Source organism: Salmo salar, chromosome ssa04 (genome assembly GCF_905237065.1).
Source record: "Salmo salar chromosome ssa04, Ssal_v3.1, whole genome shotgun sequence".
Taxonomy (NCBI): Eukaryota; Metazoa; Chordata; class Actinopteri; order Salmoniformes; family Salmonidae; genus Salmo; species Salmo salar.
In genome coordinates, this window is record NC_059445.1 from 75,040,203 (window position 1) to 75,054,091 (window position 13,889).

The 13,889-nt window shown below is 41.2% G+C and overlaps 1 protein-coding gene across 1 annotated transcript in view; it reads right to left on the minus strand.

Moving 5' to 3' along the window:
• pdli4 (PDZ and LIM domain protein 4) overlaps positions 1-13,646 on the minus strand; it is a 38,473-nt gene extending 24,827 nt beyond the window's left edge. Inside the window, 2 exon segments of the mRNA NM_001141910.1 lie at positions 2,977-3,128; positions 13,457-13,646. Coding sequence (NP_001135382.1) covers positions 2,977-3,128; positions 13,457-13,549 — 245 coding nt within the window. The 5' untranslated portion in view covers positions 13,550-13,646.
• Positions 13,647-13,889: the final 243 nt, after the last annotated feature.

A 13,889-nucleotide genomic window follows, 5' to 3' on the forward strand; every position in this document is an offset into this window, starting at 1 on the left:
CCAAAAAGGCTCCTTAACTTCTACCCCCAAGCCATAAGATTGTTGAACAGTGAATCAAATGGCTACCCAAACGATTTGCATTGAGTCCTTTATCTTTTTTTTTTTACTGACTATGCACACTCACTGGACTCTAATCACACAAGCAATTGTCACATATGGTGCTGCTACTCTGTTTATTGTCCATCTTGATTGCCTAGTCATGTTTACCCCTATCTATATGTACAGTGCCTTCAAAAAGTACACACACAATGTCAAAGTGGAATTGTGTTTGTCTAAATATTTACTAATTAAAAGCTGAAATGTCTGGAGTCAATAAGTATCCAACCCCTTCGTTATGGCAAGCATAAATAAGTTCAGGAGTAAAAATATGTTTAAGTCCTAAGTTACATGGACTATGCAGAAATAGTATTTAACATGATTTTTGAATGACTACCTCATCTCTGTACCCCACACATAGAGATAATTGTAAGGTACCACAGTGGAGCAGTGAATTTCAAACAGATTCAACTACAAAGACTAGGGAGTTTTTCCAATGCCTCCCAAAGGGCACCTATTGGTAGATGGTAAAAAAAATGACAGACATTGAATATCCCTTTGAGCATGGTGAAGTTATTAATGACACTTGATGGTGTATAAATACACCCAGTCACTACAAAGATACAGGCACCCTTCCTAACTCAGTTGCCGGAGTGGAAGGAAACCGCTCAGGGATTTCACCATGAGGCTAATGGTGACTAAGAACAGTTCAAGTTTAATGGCTGTGAGAAACCTGAGGATGGATCAACATTGTAGTTACTCCACAATACTAACCTAATTGACAGAGTGAAAAGGAAGCCTGTACAGAATAAGCGGTATAAAATCATTTCTGAACTACCTCGTACCCCTGCACATTGACTCAGTACCGGTACCCCTTGTATATAGTGTCATTGTTGCTATTTTACGGTGTTAACATTTCCTTTTTAATTTATCAAATTTTTCTTACTTTTTAACTCTGCATTGTTGGGAAAGGGCCCATACAGTAGAAGCATTTCACGGTAAAGTCTACAGCGGGTGTAGTCAGCGCATATGACAAATACATTTGATTTTGACCTGCAACACAACATTACTTTTGTCAAGAAATCAATAAAGTGAGCATTATCCATATTAAGCCCTCCAAAATCTCCCCTCCCTTGTGCTTACTGTAAGTGTGAAGGGAATGTACTTTGAGGTTTTAAATACAGGTAAAATATGTAACAAACATTACATAAAGTGAGGGACTTGAAGTGCCCTATATCCTCTGGGTATAAGAGAGAAATCCAATGCTAAACTACACATGCAGTCTATGTAATTGAATTTCCAGCCATACACACAGCACAAATCTCCGCCGTAAAGTAACATTCTTATGCCTGTGTGGATTGTCCCCACCTCCCCATTCCACCAGCTCTGTACCTCACACTGAATGCTAGCAGTTCATTTCAGCTGAGGCTGGAGAAAAGGGTGCATAGTTATCGGCGCAACACACCATCCATAGAGTCAGCAGCTCAGGCCAACATAAATTACTCAATGGTGTAGTGAAAAAGGTCACATGCCAGTAAATCCCGGGGTGTCGTGCTGCTGTGTTCACCATACCGTCATGTGACCTGCCTTTTGGATGTTCTCATTAAGCCGTGGAGAATAGAAAAGACGGATGAATGTGAAACAGCATTCACCTATTTGGTACTGCAGGAGTAGTTGGATGGCATTTCATCTCTAACCTCCAGTTATGGTTTCCCTAATCATTTGCTCATGCTCCTGACTGATTGAAAAGAGCATGCATTTTATGGAGTAGAGGCTAACAAAAACAAGATAATATTTTTGATTGATTAAATATGTCTGAGCCAAGATCCATTTAAAAGCATTAAAGTACATTTATGTGAACTCGACATAGGAAAGCTCACCTTGTGTCTTTCTACAGTTCAGTTCCCACTCGAGATCGCACTGAACTCAACCTTGAGTATCCTTAAATAAATTTACAACTCCTATGTGGATATAGCACTTAACGCTCAGTCTGATAAATGGACCTTTCTCAGAGGCCGGAGCGTTTCGGGGAAAGCACATTCTAGATACACACAAACGGAAAGTGGAAAGTTTTTTCTGACAGGATAAAACATTGAGCTCAAACAACTCCATGACTCCTGCTCATCTGATGGATCAGGTTACCCATGGATGTGGAAATCAGGCTGATTCTCCTTTCCATTTCATGTGCAAAGTCTGTCCAGGCTGAAGTGTACTACAATTCTGTGCCTACTCTTCACTTTACTACTCAGGACATTTTCATCCTGGATCTGTTGTTATCCCAAACCGCAGTAGCCAGCTACTCTTCTCATCTGGGAATTTCAAGCCCTCCATTGGAAAGCTGGGAGAAGAAAAAAAATAATCTTCCACTGCTTTGTCCCTATTTCTGAGTTCTCGGTTCCAAATGGCTGTTTAGCCTGACCATTCTCTGTGGATTAGAGAACTATATAGCATTACAACATGTAGCTCCTGCCCTCCCCAACACCAAATAGTTCAGCAACAAGAATTATACATCGGTGTAAGCTGTGGAAAGAGCTGTTTCACCCAGCATGAAGGGCTGAATATACAATATCAAGCCAACGGTCCACTTCAGAGGCCATGCTGTGCCACAATGTGTACGCCTTAAAGAATGTGATGCAAGAGTGCTCTGTGGGGGTAGAGAATTGATCACTGACTGGCTTCCATGTGACTGAAAGAACACTACATGGCTGCGTCGGACAATTCAAGCTAACGCATTGTGTCATTCATTCCAATCAGACCTCTTGTCAATGCTGTCTGGTTTCCTCTCTAAAAACAACTTTAGGAGACGATCATTTTGATGTCAGCGTCTGAAGGTGCGTCCCCAAATAGCACCCTATTCCCTATATAGTGCACCACTTTTGACCAGGGCTATGTAGGTGGTAGGGTGCCATGTGGGACTCAAACAGTACCATGTAGACTTACCTGCTGACGGCCAGTGTGAGCTCCCCCATGCAGGCCTTGATCCTGTTCTGGGCCTCCATGTGCGTCATGGTCTCTGTGCTGTCGCCATTGATGGCCAGGATGGTGTCCCCAGGACACAGGTCCCCCTGTGCAGCCTTACTGTCTGGTGTTACCTAACCACCAAACAAAGATGGACAAAATAATATATTAGGGTGGAAGTGCCACACCCAGCCAAAATGCAATAATAATGACAGTCTATTCAGGCTGTAATGCTAACTACCCTTAGACTATAGGTTTACATATCCTAACGCTAGCAACAGTGAGTGACACAGCAAAATGAGCAAACAGCCACTTAAATCGTTATTGTTAAGGCTTGGTAGTTTAAATTGATTCCAGAGTTCAATGTTGTCAAATTGTGAAATGAGTGTCAAAGCATTGATAGCCACCATTATTATATGAGAAGCAGGTTCTAAAACAATGAAATTCAACTGTGGAAGACAAAATGTGCCTTACTACCTAAATAAAATCATATCACCCAAATCTACAGGATGTCAACAGGAGTCCACCCAATTCCCTGTATGATGTACTACTAGGACTCATAAGGCTCTGGTCAAAAGTGGTGCACTATATAGGGAATAGTTTGGTTTTTTTGAGACGCACCCAACCCATGAGTGCTGTCCATCCGAACGGCCCTCTAACGAGACCTGTTTGACACAGATACAGTGCAGGTTCTTCTCTATGGTCCTCACTACAGATATATTAAGCTCCTGTGGACATTTTTCTGGGCCCCGGAGGGAGGAGGTTTCAAGTACGTTTCCCCTTTAGACACTTGTTTACATAACAGCAATTTTCCATAATTACACCCCCCCCCCCCCATCACACATCTTTTTCCATGCCTGCATTACCGGACATCTCGATTTGGCAGACAGCGGTCAAATGAAATCAAGCATCACAACATTCCGTCCCCCCATATAACTAGACCAGCCATAGGAGGGGGCTGTTTTTTTGTTTGCACCAAAAGAAAAGTAATGAAAGAAAACAGTACAGATTAAAAACAATGTGTACGGTGAGGTTGGAAGAACAAAATGGCTGATATGAAAACAACACCACAAATATAAGTACAAAAAAAACATTCTCAATTACAATTGTACATGATATACTCAGTATACAAGAGGGGTGCCCTTCAACATCCTTTCTCTGACACGCTTGGATGAAATCAATATTTTACCTCCTGTGACATGAAAACTTTGTTGGACCGAACTCTAACCAATCCATACTTCAAGCAGAGTGAAGATGTTTGTTCAAATGTCAGACGTGTCACTATTCTGTAATCAATTTCTTTAAGTGCTGTGCTTTCACTTCATAAAAGAGCAATTGCAACTTGATCTCAATATGGCATATTACTCTGAATGCTGTCTGCAAGTTATAATAGGATAGATTATCATTGGGACCAATGGTTGGAACACAATTGTGTTAAAATAATGTTTTGACACAGCCCATTATAAATAAAATGGAAGCCGACAGTTTAATAATTTAAGAACAATGTTAATGTTCTTGGGAAACCCTGATCTATAGCACTTCACAATATCTATGGAGAAAAAGTGATTCCACAGCAGGAGAGCAGGCCAGCACACTGAGCAGTGCTTTGAGAGGAAAAGCATATAAATTCATGGCCTGTGAAAAACTAATAGCCGAGACAAGAGTTTCAGTGTGGAATGCCTAATTTACAGCCTCTGACTCCCCTCTCGGTCACAGGCAGTCCCAGTTCCGGTAAACGTAGGGGTCACTGCCATGGGGTCTGACTGTGCCTGAGAAAACAGAGGTGTATTGTGAATGATGTGCAGTGTCACGGTGCAGGAGGTTGTGTTGTTATTGTAGAGGGACAAAGACCAGGGTCAAGGCATGAATGGCCATCCATAGGAGACTCACTCATGCTCTCACACCAAGCCTCCACAACAGGCCTTTAATTATCCAGAACACACGCTCGGATGCATTCACACAAACTCCCAATGATACACATTATACTGACGCTATTAGCAAAACGAGCAGTCCCTGTTTATATGTATGGAGGATGTTTGGTGAAAGGTTCAGAGTCCAGATCCCTTCTTAGGCATATTTTATGAAAATCGATTGCATGTATATTCAGTGCATTCCTTGAGCAATCTAAAAACATTGAGTCACTCTAGAACGTGGTCCCTTCACACAATGAGACACAGTTAATCAGTAACACATTGTCAGATAACGCTTAGCATATTACATTTTAATGTCACACAAAGGCCATGGGGCCTGCCAAAGACTGAGCTAGTCCCCCAACGTACAGTAAGTGTTTGCTTGGAAACAGTAGGATCAACAGTGCTTGGTGAGGTGTGAAATAAGGCAGGGTCAAAGTATTGTTTAGTGTCATCATTGTGTGCCCCAATACAGCAGCATTCATCTGAACAGTTTTGCCCTGTGGGCGGACTGACCGCTAGGCAAGGCAACAGAAAGGCTCACATGGTGAAACACAGGAATGATGTTGGCAACCAGACAAACAACTTTGTTTGCTTGCTTGTTGATGGAGACGCTTATGGAAAAACATTACTTGCTACTTTACAAAATTCCCAATGCCGTTAGATTGTCGCACTCTTACAAAGGAGTTGAAATGAGCCAATGCCATAAACAATGGAACAGCTTATGAGTAAATACATTGGCTCTCTAATGAGACGGCAAAGCCAAGGAGAGAGCTCCTGAACTTCAATACAGCCAAGGGGAATGTCGTCACCTACTAGGCTGCGTACATGACCATGGCGTCAGTCATTGAGTAACACTGATTCCAATTGGTGTAGCTAAATGTCTGTTCATTGCAAATGAGTCCACTCCTTGCACTGCAGTCCATTGACCAATATCCATTATTTTATTTGTGACTGCTAGAATTGTATAAATTAATTTGTCATTTGTATGACGGTAATTGAAACCATGTTGAATGCCTCAAGTGCTGGAAATGGCTGCAGGAAAATATTGGCAGACAAAAAGTAAGTAAATCTAATTTGTCTGAAAGCCACATGACTCTTAGGTATGCAGCACAAAGACAGAACGCTTAGGGGCACAGAGACAATAGCGGGGTTCAAATACTCATACTAGCCATACTATTTGTGACGTGAATTGAGTATATGGTACGGTTATTGGTCATAGTATGGATATCGTTAGTATGCCAAAGGTTTCCGGATGTCGTACTAAATTCGCCAAAATATGAAGAATACACGCAGAGGACACTATTTCCGTACTTTAGGGCCCATAAGGCAATTCTTCAGGAAATAGGCGTTGCTTTACATCGTTTTCAGATTTGAAGAAAATGGCAGAAAATATGCAGCTGAAGTACAATGACAGCAGATACAAATTCATTGCTTTAATTATGACAAACATTAAGAAAATCTTGAGCAATGTAATAAAGTAATGACTTCTCAAATAAGTTACCTTACACGTTATGTTGGCTGACAATTTGTTAGCTACGCTGTCCTTACGAACTGCATATCATTACAGCAGTATGTACCGGTATGTTGTTAGCTAGCTACCTAACATTAGTTGCCTAACGTTACCTATACATCAAACTTGCCAGTATATTAACTACAGGCTAACTAACTACTTGAGGTCGACCACTTATGATTTTTCAATGCCGATACAGATTATTGGAAGACCAAAAAAAGCCGATACCAATTAATCGGCCGAATTATGACGCGACGACTATTTCTCTCTATACAATCTGTATTTCATATACCTTTGACTATTGGATGTTCTAATAGGCACTTCAGTATTGCCAGCCTAATCTCAGGAGTTGATAAATCATAAACAGCACTGTGATCAAGCATTACTAAGAGCTACTGGCAAATGCAGTAAAGTTTGAATGAATGCCTACGAGCATGCTGCTGTCTACCACCTCAGTCAGACTGCTCTATCAAATTATAGACTTAATTATAATAAACACAGAAACACGAGCCTTTGGTCATTAATAAAGGTCAAATCCGGAAACTATAATTTCGAAAACAGAATGTTTATTCTTTCAGTGAAATACAGAAGCGTTCCATATTTTATCAAACGGGTGGCAACCCTAAGTCTAAATATTCCTGTTACATTGCACAACCGTCAATGTGTCATAATTAGGTAAAATTCTGGCAAATTAGTTCGCAACGAGCCAGGCGGCCCAAACTGTTGCATATACCCTGACCCTGCGTGCAATGAACGCAAGAGAACTGACACAATTTCCCTAGTTAATATTGCCAGCTAACATGAATTTATTTTAACAAAATATGCAGGTTTAAAAAAATACTTGTGTAATAGTGTGTATTGATTTTAAGAAAGGCATTGATGTTTATGGTTAGGCACATTTGTGCAAAGATTGTGCTTTTTTCGCAAATGCGCCTTTGTTAAATCATCACCTGTTTGGCGAAGTAGGCTGTGATTCGATGATAAAATAACAGGCACCGCATTGATTATATGCAGCGCAGGACAAGCTAGTTAACCTAGTAATATCATCAACTATGTGTAGTTAACTAGTGATTATGTGAAGATTGATTGTTTTTTTATAAGATAAGTTTAATGCTAGCTAGCAACTTACCTTGGCTCCTTGCTGCACTCGCGTAACAGGTGGTCAGCCTGCCACGCAGTTTCCTCGTGGAACGCAACCGGCGTCCAAAAATGCTGATTACCGATTGTTATGAAAACTTGAAATCGGCCCTAATTAATTGGCCATGCCGATTAAATCGGTCGACCTCTTAACTACCCAACATTTATTGACTTGATTATTCTTGTCAAGCTTAGCTAAATGGTAAAGTTGTTGTGCGTTCTCAATGAACATTCGGGTGCTTTCGTAAATTCACTCTAGCTAACTACTCCAATTTCAGAGCATTCTCAGAGCGCAGAATAATGAAATCAGGAGCGCGCAACACCCATTGAATATGGCCGGTGTCAGTAAACGTAGGCAGAAGAGCATAATTAAATTGTTGCCAGCAGCACAGTTAGTCACCAACGCTCTGGATAACCAGCTCTGCTAGGGGGTGAGTAAAATGGTCAGAGTGGTCTCATTTGTGTCTGGAAGAAGCTAGCAAGTCAGCCAACATTAGCTTGGGTGCTTGGCTGATGTTGAAAGGTCAGAATGCTCAAATCAACCCTACTCCTCGGCCCGAGCGTCCAGTGTGCGCTCCGAGAGCGAAACGCTCTGAATTTACAAACGGACAATCTGACAACGCTCTGAATTTGAGCATACTGGCACTCCAGATTGAGTTTAAGAACACCCAAACTAGTAATTTGTTATGCTAACTAGCTAGCAAGAGGTTGCATAGCAACAAACTTCCGGTAGACAGGCGAAGAGCTAGTACACTCAACTGAAAGGATACGGTTAGTTTACAGTATACTAAAATGACATACTGTATACTACATACTTAATGAGTATATACTATGTTAGTATGAGTATTCACACACAGCTAATGTGTTCAGCACTATGGTGTTAGGGAAAACAATCATAAAACAGCAAGTGAACAAGAAAGACCTGTAAATCCAATTTAGGAAGAACCAGGAAAAGGTAAAAAAAATATGTATTTACTGCCTGGTAGATACATCCTTCTCTTAAAATCACTTCAGAGGAAAGGAAAATATCACAGAGTTCAAATGTCGGTGAAGTAAACCTCTCCTTACATTTGAAAGGAGGAACTTTTACATTACGAGTCAAGTATTGACGACTCCAGCTTTATCTACTCAGAGACAATACATTTTTGATAAAGAGTAAATGTCAGTGACCTCAGTCACAGTCAGTAGAGAAAATACACAAGACAATGGTTTGTAAAGGCTTGATATGTATAGACCTTATGAACAGGATCTGACCTTGGTATCAGTGTGTAGGCCCACTACAACTGTATAGCCTACCTATGGAACAAATGTTTCCAAGAACGTTGTGGGAAAGTTATGTAAAATAACCTAAATATAACCTTTAGGGAACGTTACGGGAAAGTTCTGTATTAGCCGGGAATCATCCATTCTCAGAAAAGGAAACTTGTGAATAATCCTTAATAAAGACACATTTTTGGATGAAATGTACATTACATGGAGCAGTGAACTACTGTCCCAGAGGAAAAATGCTTGTGAATTGGCACCATTAGCTGGCCACTTGCCTCATATCATGCATGAGAGTTGAATTGACATTGATTTAACAAGGTTTTATCGCACAACTACCATTTTCTACACATCCCTTCAAAGTGCTTTGGCAATAACATCAGTGACCTGGCTGGGAACCCTGGCTTGCAATTTAGATGCACGAGTCCTATGGACTTCACATTCATCAACTCCAGCTTAATTCCCCAACCTCAGAAAATTAGCACCTTTAGCTACAAACCAGCTGCTGCTATCAGGACTGTGTACAGGGATCTAGAACTTTCACTGTCTCAGAGTGCAGGTGTTCCAGATCATGAACTCAGATATGCGCAGGGGAATCGTCCCTCTGTGTAAAATAGAGTGCCGCTGAGCACTTGGATGGAAAAAGTATCTCGCCGGTTAGGCATGTCTGCTCTGCTTTTTCCTAAATGGTTACGCTGAGCTTGAACCATGTGGGGGTTGGGTTGTCCAAATGTCCCCATGTGGATTCCTTATTGTAACCTTGCTACATCAGTACTGCATATGGTGTAGTACGTACACTCATGGTGCAGTATAGCAGGAATGCAGTGAATGTGATTAATAGCAAGCCGGGAATACTATATCAGCAGAATTGAACAACAATAGATCTACCGTAGCATATAACTAGCCCCCTGGTTCAGTGGTTCTCAAGCCTGGTCCTGGGGACCCAAAGGGGTGAAAATGTTTTTCCCTATCACTTAACACCTGATCCAAATCATCAAAGCCTGATGAGTTGGTGTGAATCCAATGCGTAGTGCTAGGGCAAAAACAAAAATATGCACCCCTTTGGGTCCCCGGGACCAGGCTTCAGAACCGTCGTCCTGGATGAGCCCAGCTGGATTCCTTTCCCACCATTATGAGTTTTTTTTAAGTTGGAGTTGACTACATACGACACTTCGACTTGGTGTTATGGACTGGGTCCGACGCTCTTTTAAGCCCCATTGGATCTCACTGTACCCTGTGATTAACGTCACATATGGCACCCTTTTTCCCATATAGTGCACTAGTTTCTACCATTTGGGACGCACACAACCAGTGACATCGGCCAAAATCTGACAAAGCTTGAATCATAGCCTTGTTATAGTGCCAATAATGCAGTTTGGGTATGGTATTGATCTCACCCGGCTTAAGGAAGATTTGAGAAAGTCTAATAATGTCTTGGCACAATGAAAACCACAGTCATGATATCAGATGATCAGTCCTTACACTGGACAAAGTCAAGGTACTGTAAACTCAAAGCTCGTCAGGCCTTTAAAAAACAACTAGGCCAAGTGATTATGTCAATGGCCTGGAACACGAAAGAGGGTACCTTCAGCTGACCTGGAGTCAGTCTTCTCTCATGAATCAAAAAATTACATCCTTGGTTGGAGTGGTAGTTAAAGGGTCTGGAATCTTACAGCTGAGACAACAGCTGGAATCCCTCAGCAGCGCCACAATCTCTGATGAAAAACAAATGTTAACACCCAGCCCACTCCAGGAGCCCACCACAGTTTACCCTTGACTGAGACCAACCATTGGCTACTGCCAAATCCACTGCTGGCCCCGACTCATTCAGAACCTTTAAATATGGGTAAAGGGTCGATTTCTGAGGCAAAGCAAGATTGTTTGAGCATTTGGTCACTTATGAACTTTTATATATTATATTGATATTATACATGATTATAGCCTATTATATGGATAATATGTGACAGCCACAGTAAGCTACTGTGTGGTTAATAGTATATCATGTGGGTGTTGCAAAAAGTACAGATGGGCCAATAGACACTCTGCACCGCATCATGTGGCAACACTGTAGAAAGTTTGTTTGGGTCTTCTTGGCAGACAGAATGATAGAGGCCTCATTGTATCAGTCTTATTATGGCGTCTGAGCACACAGGCGACGTCATTGAGACCATCTCAATTTTGAAGTAGTCAATTTTCTTCTACTACTACTTCTATGAGTTGGTAAACAAAGTAAAAAGGGTGCATACTGCCACCTGGAGTGCGTGGTTTGAACAGGTATAAAGCCAAGCTTGGCGATTTACTGCCACCTGCAGTTAAGGAATGTTTACTCACAAATACAATTAATTTGCTGATCCCTCCTGACAACCTAGATAGTAGTAATAATAATAATAATAATAATAATAATAATAACTCCTTAACCCATAGGAATTCCCACCAAGTTGACTACTTCAAAATGGTTAAAGTCCTCAACGGGAGAATGACTGCCACGGAAGTTCAAGGCCAACCGCAGTACTGCAGGCATTGTTTTCAGAAAACAGGTCAAATGGTCAATCTTCCTGTAAATAAAAAATTTAAATTTAAAAAAAGCACAAAAGTTGAGAATAATTTAGTGGCATTTTTTTTTAACTAGGCAAGTCAGTTAAGAACAAATTCTTATTTACAATGACGGCCTAGGAACAGTAGGAACAGCCTTGTTCAGGGGCAGAACGACAGATTTTTACCTTTTCACCTCAAGGATTCGATCTAGTAACCTTTTGGTTACTGGCCCAATGCTCTAACCACTAGGCTACCTGCCGCCCCAAACTGCTAATGGCAGTCTGCAATACCCCGGTCGGCCTTCAACTTGAGTTAATGAGGGGGCAGCACTGCGCTAGCCTGCAACGTCACATCCAGGTGTAGCTCAATTTGCTTTTTATGGATCCATGAGATGCGATCTTAACCCACTTCATATGGCTTCAATGCGCAATAGTCTTCACATAGGAATGAATGGTGTCACGTGATCGATGGCTTTGTCCATTCATATACAGTCATTGGGCACTGCCCATGCTAAAATAAGCTTTTGGGCCTTAGAGTCTTCTATCGTTGGGTGTATTCAAGCATTAAGCCTAATGATGCCGACTGTAGACCAAAGTATGCAAGTGAAATCGGGGGAACTTTATATGTGACAGCCGAAAGTGGACACTAACAGCAAGGCTCAGATCAACATGGAATCAACGTAGCCAGCCTGCTCTCAGACGTAACATAGTAAATGTATATCTGAAACACTCAAATGAGTATGATATGTTAGGCATGGTTACATAAGACAGGTTACTTAAGGCAAAAATGTGAAACGTCTAGCAATCAAAAAATTGCGTGTTTAGATTCAATCACTGGCAAGTTTAGCATTTTAACAACTACTTACCAATTTTTCGCTACTTTGCATGTTAGATAACCCTTCCCCGAACATTAGCCATCTAGGTAACTTTAGCAAGAACTAATTGGAATTCTTTCAATTTGCAACATATCATAGAAATTATAATTTGTAACATATTCGTAGTGGATGAACATCCATAATTAATACATACCATACGAAACATAACAATTGGACTGTTTTCAATTTACATTTACTATGTTACGTCTACTCCTGAGTCCAGGTTGACATAGCGGCTTTTGTTTCTAAAAGTTGTATCAATGTCGAAATATTTCCTATAACCCCATGTCAAACAGTCAAATTGGAAACAACGTGTTTACAATTAATTGGTTAGAGAAGTCTATCGCTTTTCATTTGTATCCCCTGTAGTTTTAGAACAGAGTTGGTTCCTGTTTCAGAACGTATTTGGCCACGGTTCGCGTGGGTCATACAAAAATATCCTAATGATTGGTTGACAAACAGTGCCTCCCACAATGCAGGTGATGGCTGCATGATGCAGTTGGTGAGAAGCAACTGCAGCGACTTTATCAAAATTGCATGACCTTTGATCACATGATTTTTGTGAAGTTCATGCAGTCGACGTAGTCGCACACAACTATAATGCAACACTTAGAACGGCGATGACAATAAAAGTGATCCACTCGAACGCGCCCATTCCCTGTTGGCAGAGCAGATTAACAACAGTGGTCGCATTTCACAATGACCGCATGGTAACACACTACACTTCATTCAACAGTTGGCTACTTTACCATGCGAGAAGACCGTACCAGTTAAATTGTATACTACATGGAAAGTGAACACCTAATAGATACAGAATGTGTGGGTGTTTGGGGTAATAAATAGCAGCCCTACAACGGCACAATGTGGTGAGTGCCACACTTGAATAAACTTCGACGCACAAGCCGGAGGATAGTTTACCGTCTGACTTGAACTACAAGAAGCGGGACATTGCGAGCCTCGGAGAATATGCTGACAACACAATCACGTAAACACTTGGATGTGAATATGGTCAATTGAAAATCTGTGGTTTTAGAAGGATTGAGACGGACAGTCGATCAGTGAAATGTGTCAGCCTCGTTTGTGTATACATTTTGGCATTATTCTTTGTCGAAATAAAATCTCAATTCACAATAAGGGGTGGTGACAAATTACATAAATAATTTCATTACACGCAACGCAACAATCATATTTTGACATGAAAATAAATAAAAACACATTTAGATTACATACCCTCGAAATAGTTAACGGTGTACTAAAGTCCCTTCCACCGACCAGTCGAAAACCCCAAGGTGAGGGTCCCTTCAGTGTCACGGTCTGGGGCATAGTTGATTTAGAAAAATTATATCCGTAGGAACTGTGCGATAAACTGTGCAAAACAACTAGATTCACCACCTATGAGCTGCTAGGCAACACTGTCTCTGTCGCAAAAACTTTCTCCTCTACTTGATTCAACTTTAAATAATGAAACCGCCTCTGACGTGTGATGGGGAGTTGTTGTGTGAAGCCGCCTGACTGCCCGCCTCGCACACAGTTTAATATGAATGGGAGGGTGCAACGAAACGCGGCTCCATGGAAACGGTCCACTCTTTATTGGTTTAGAATGACAGACCATCTAAATTAGAAGTACATGTTGTAGTTTTTTAACTAAAGAAAAAAGTACAAC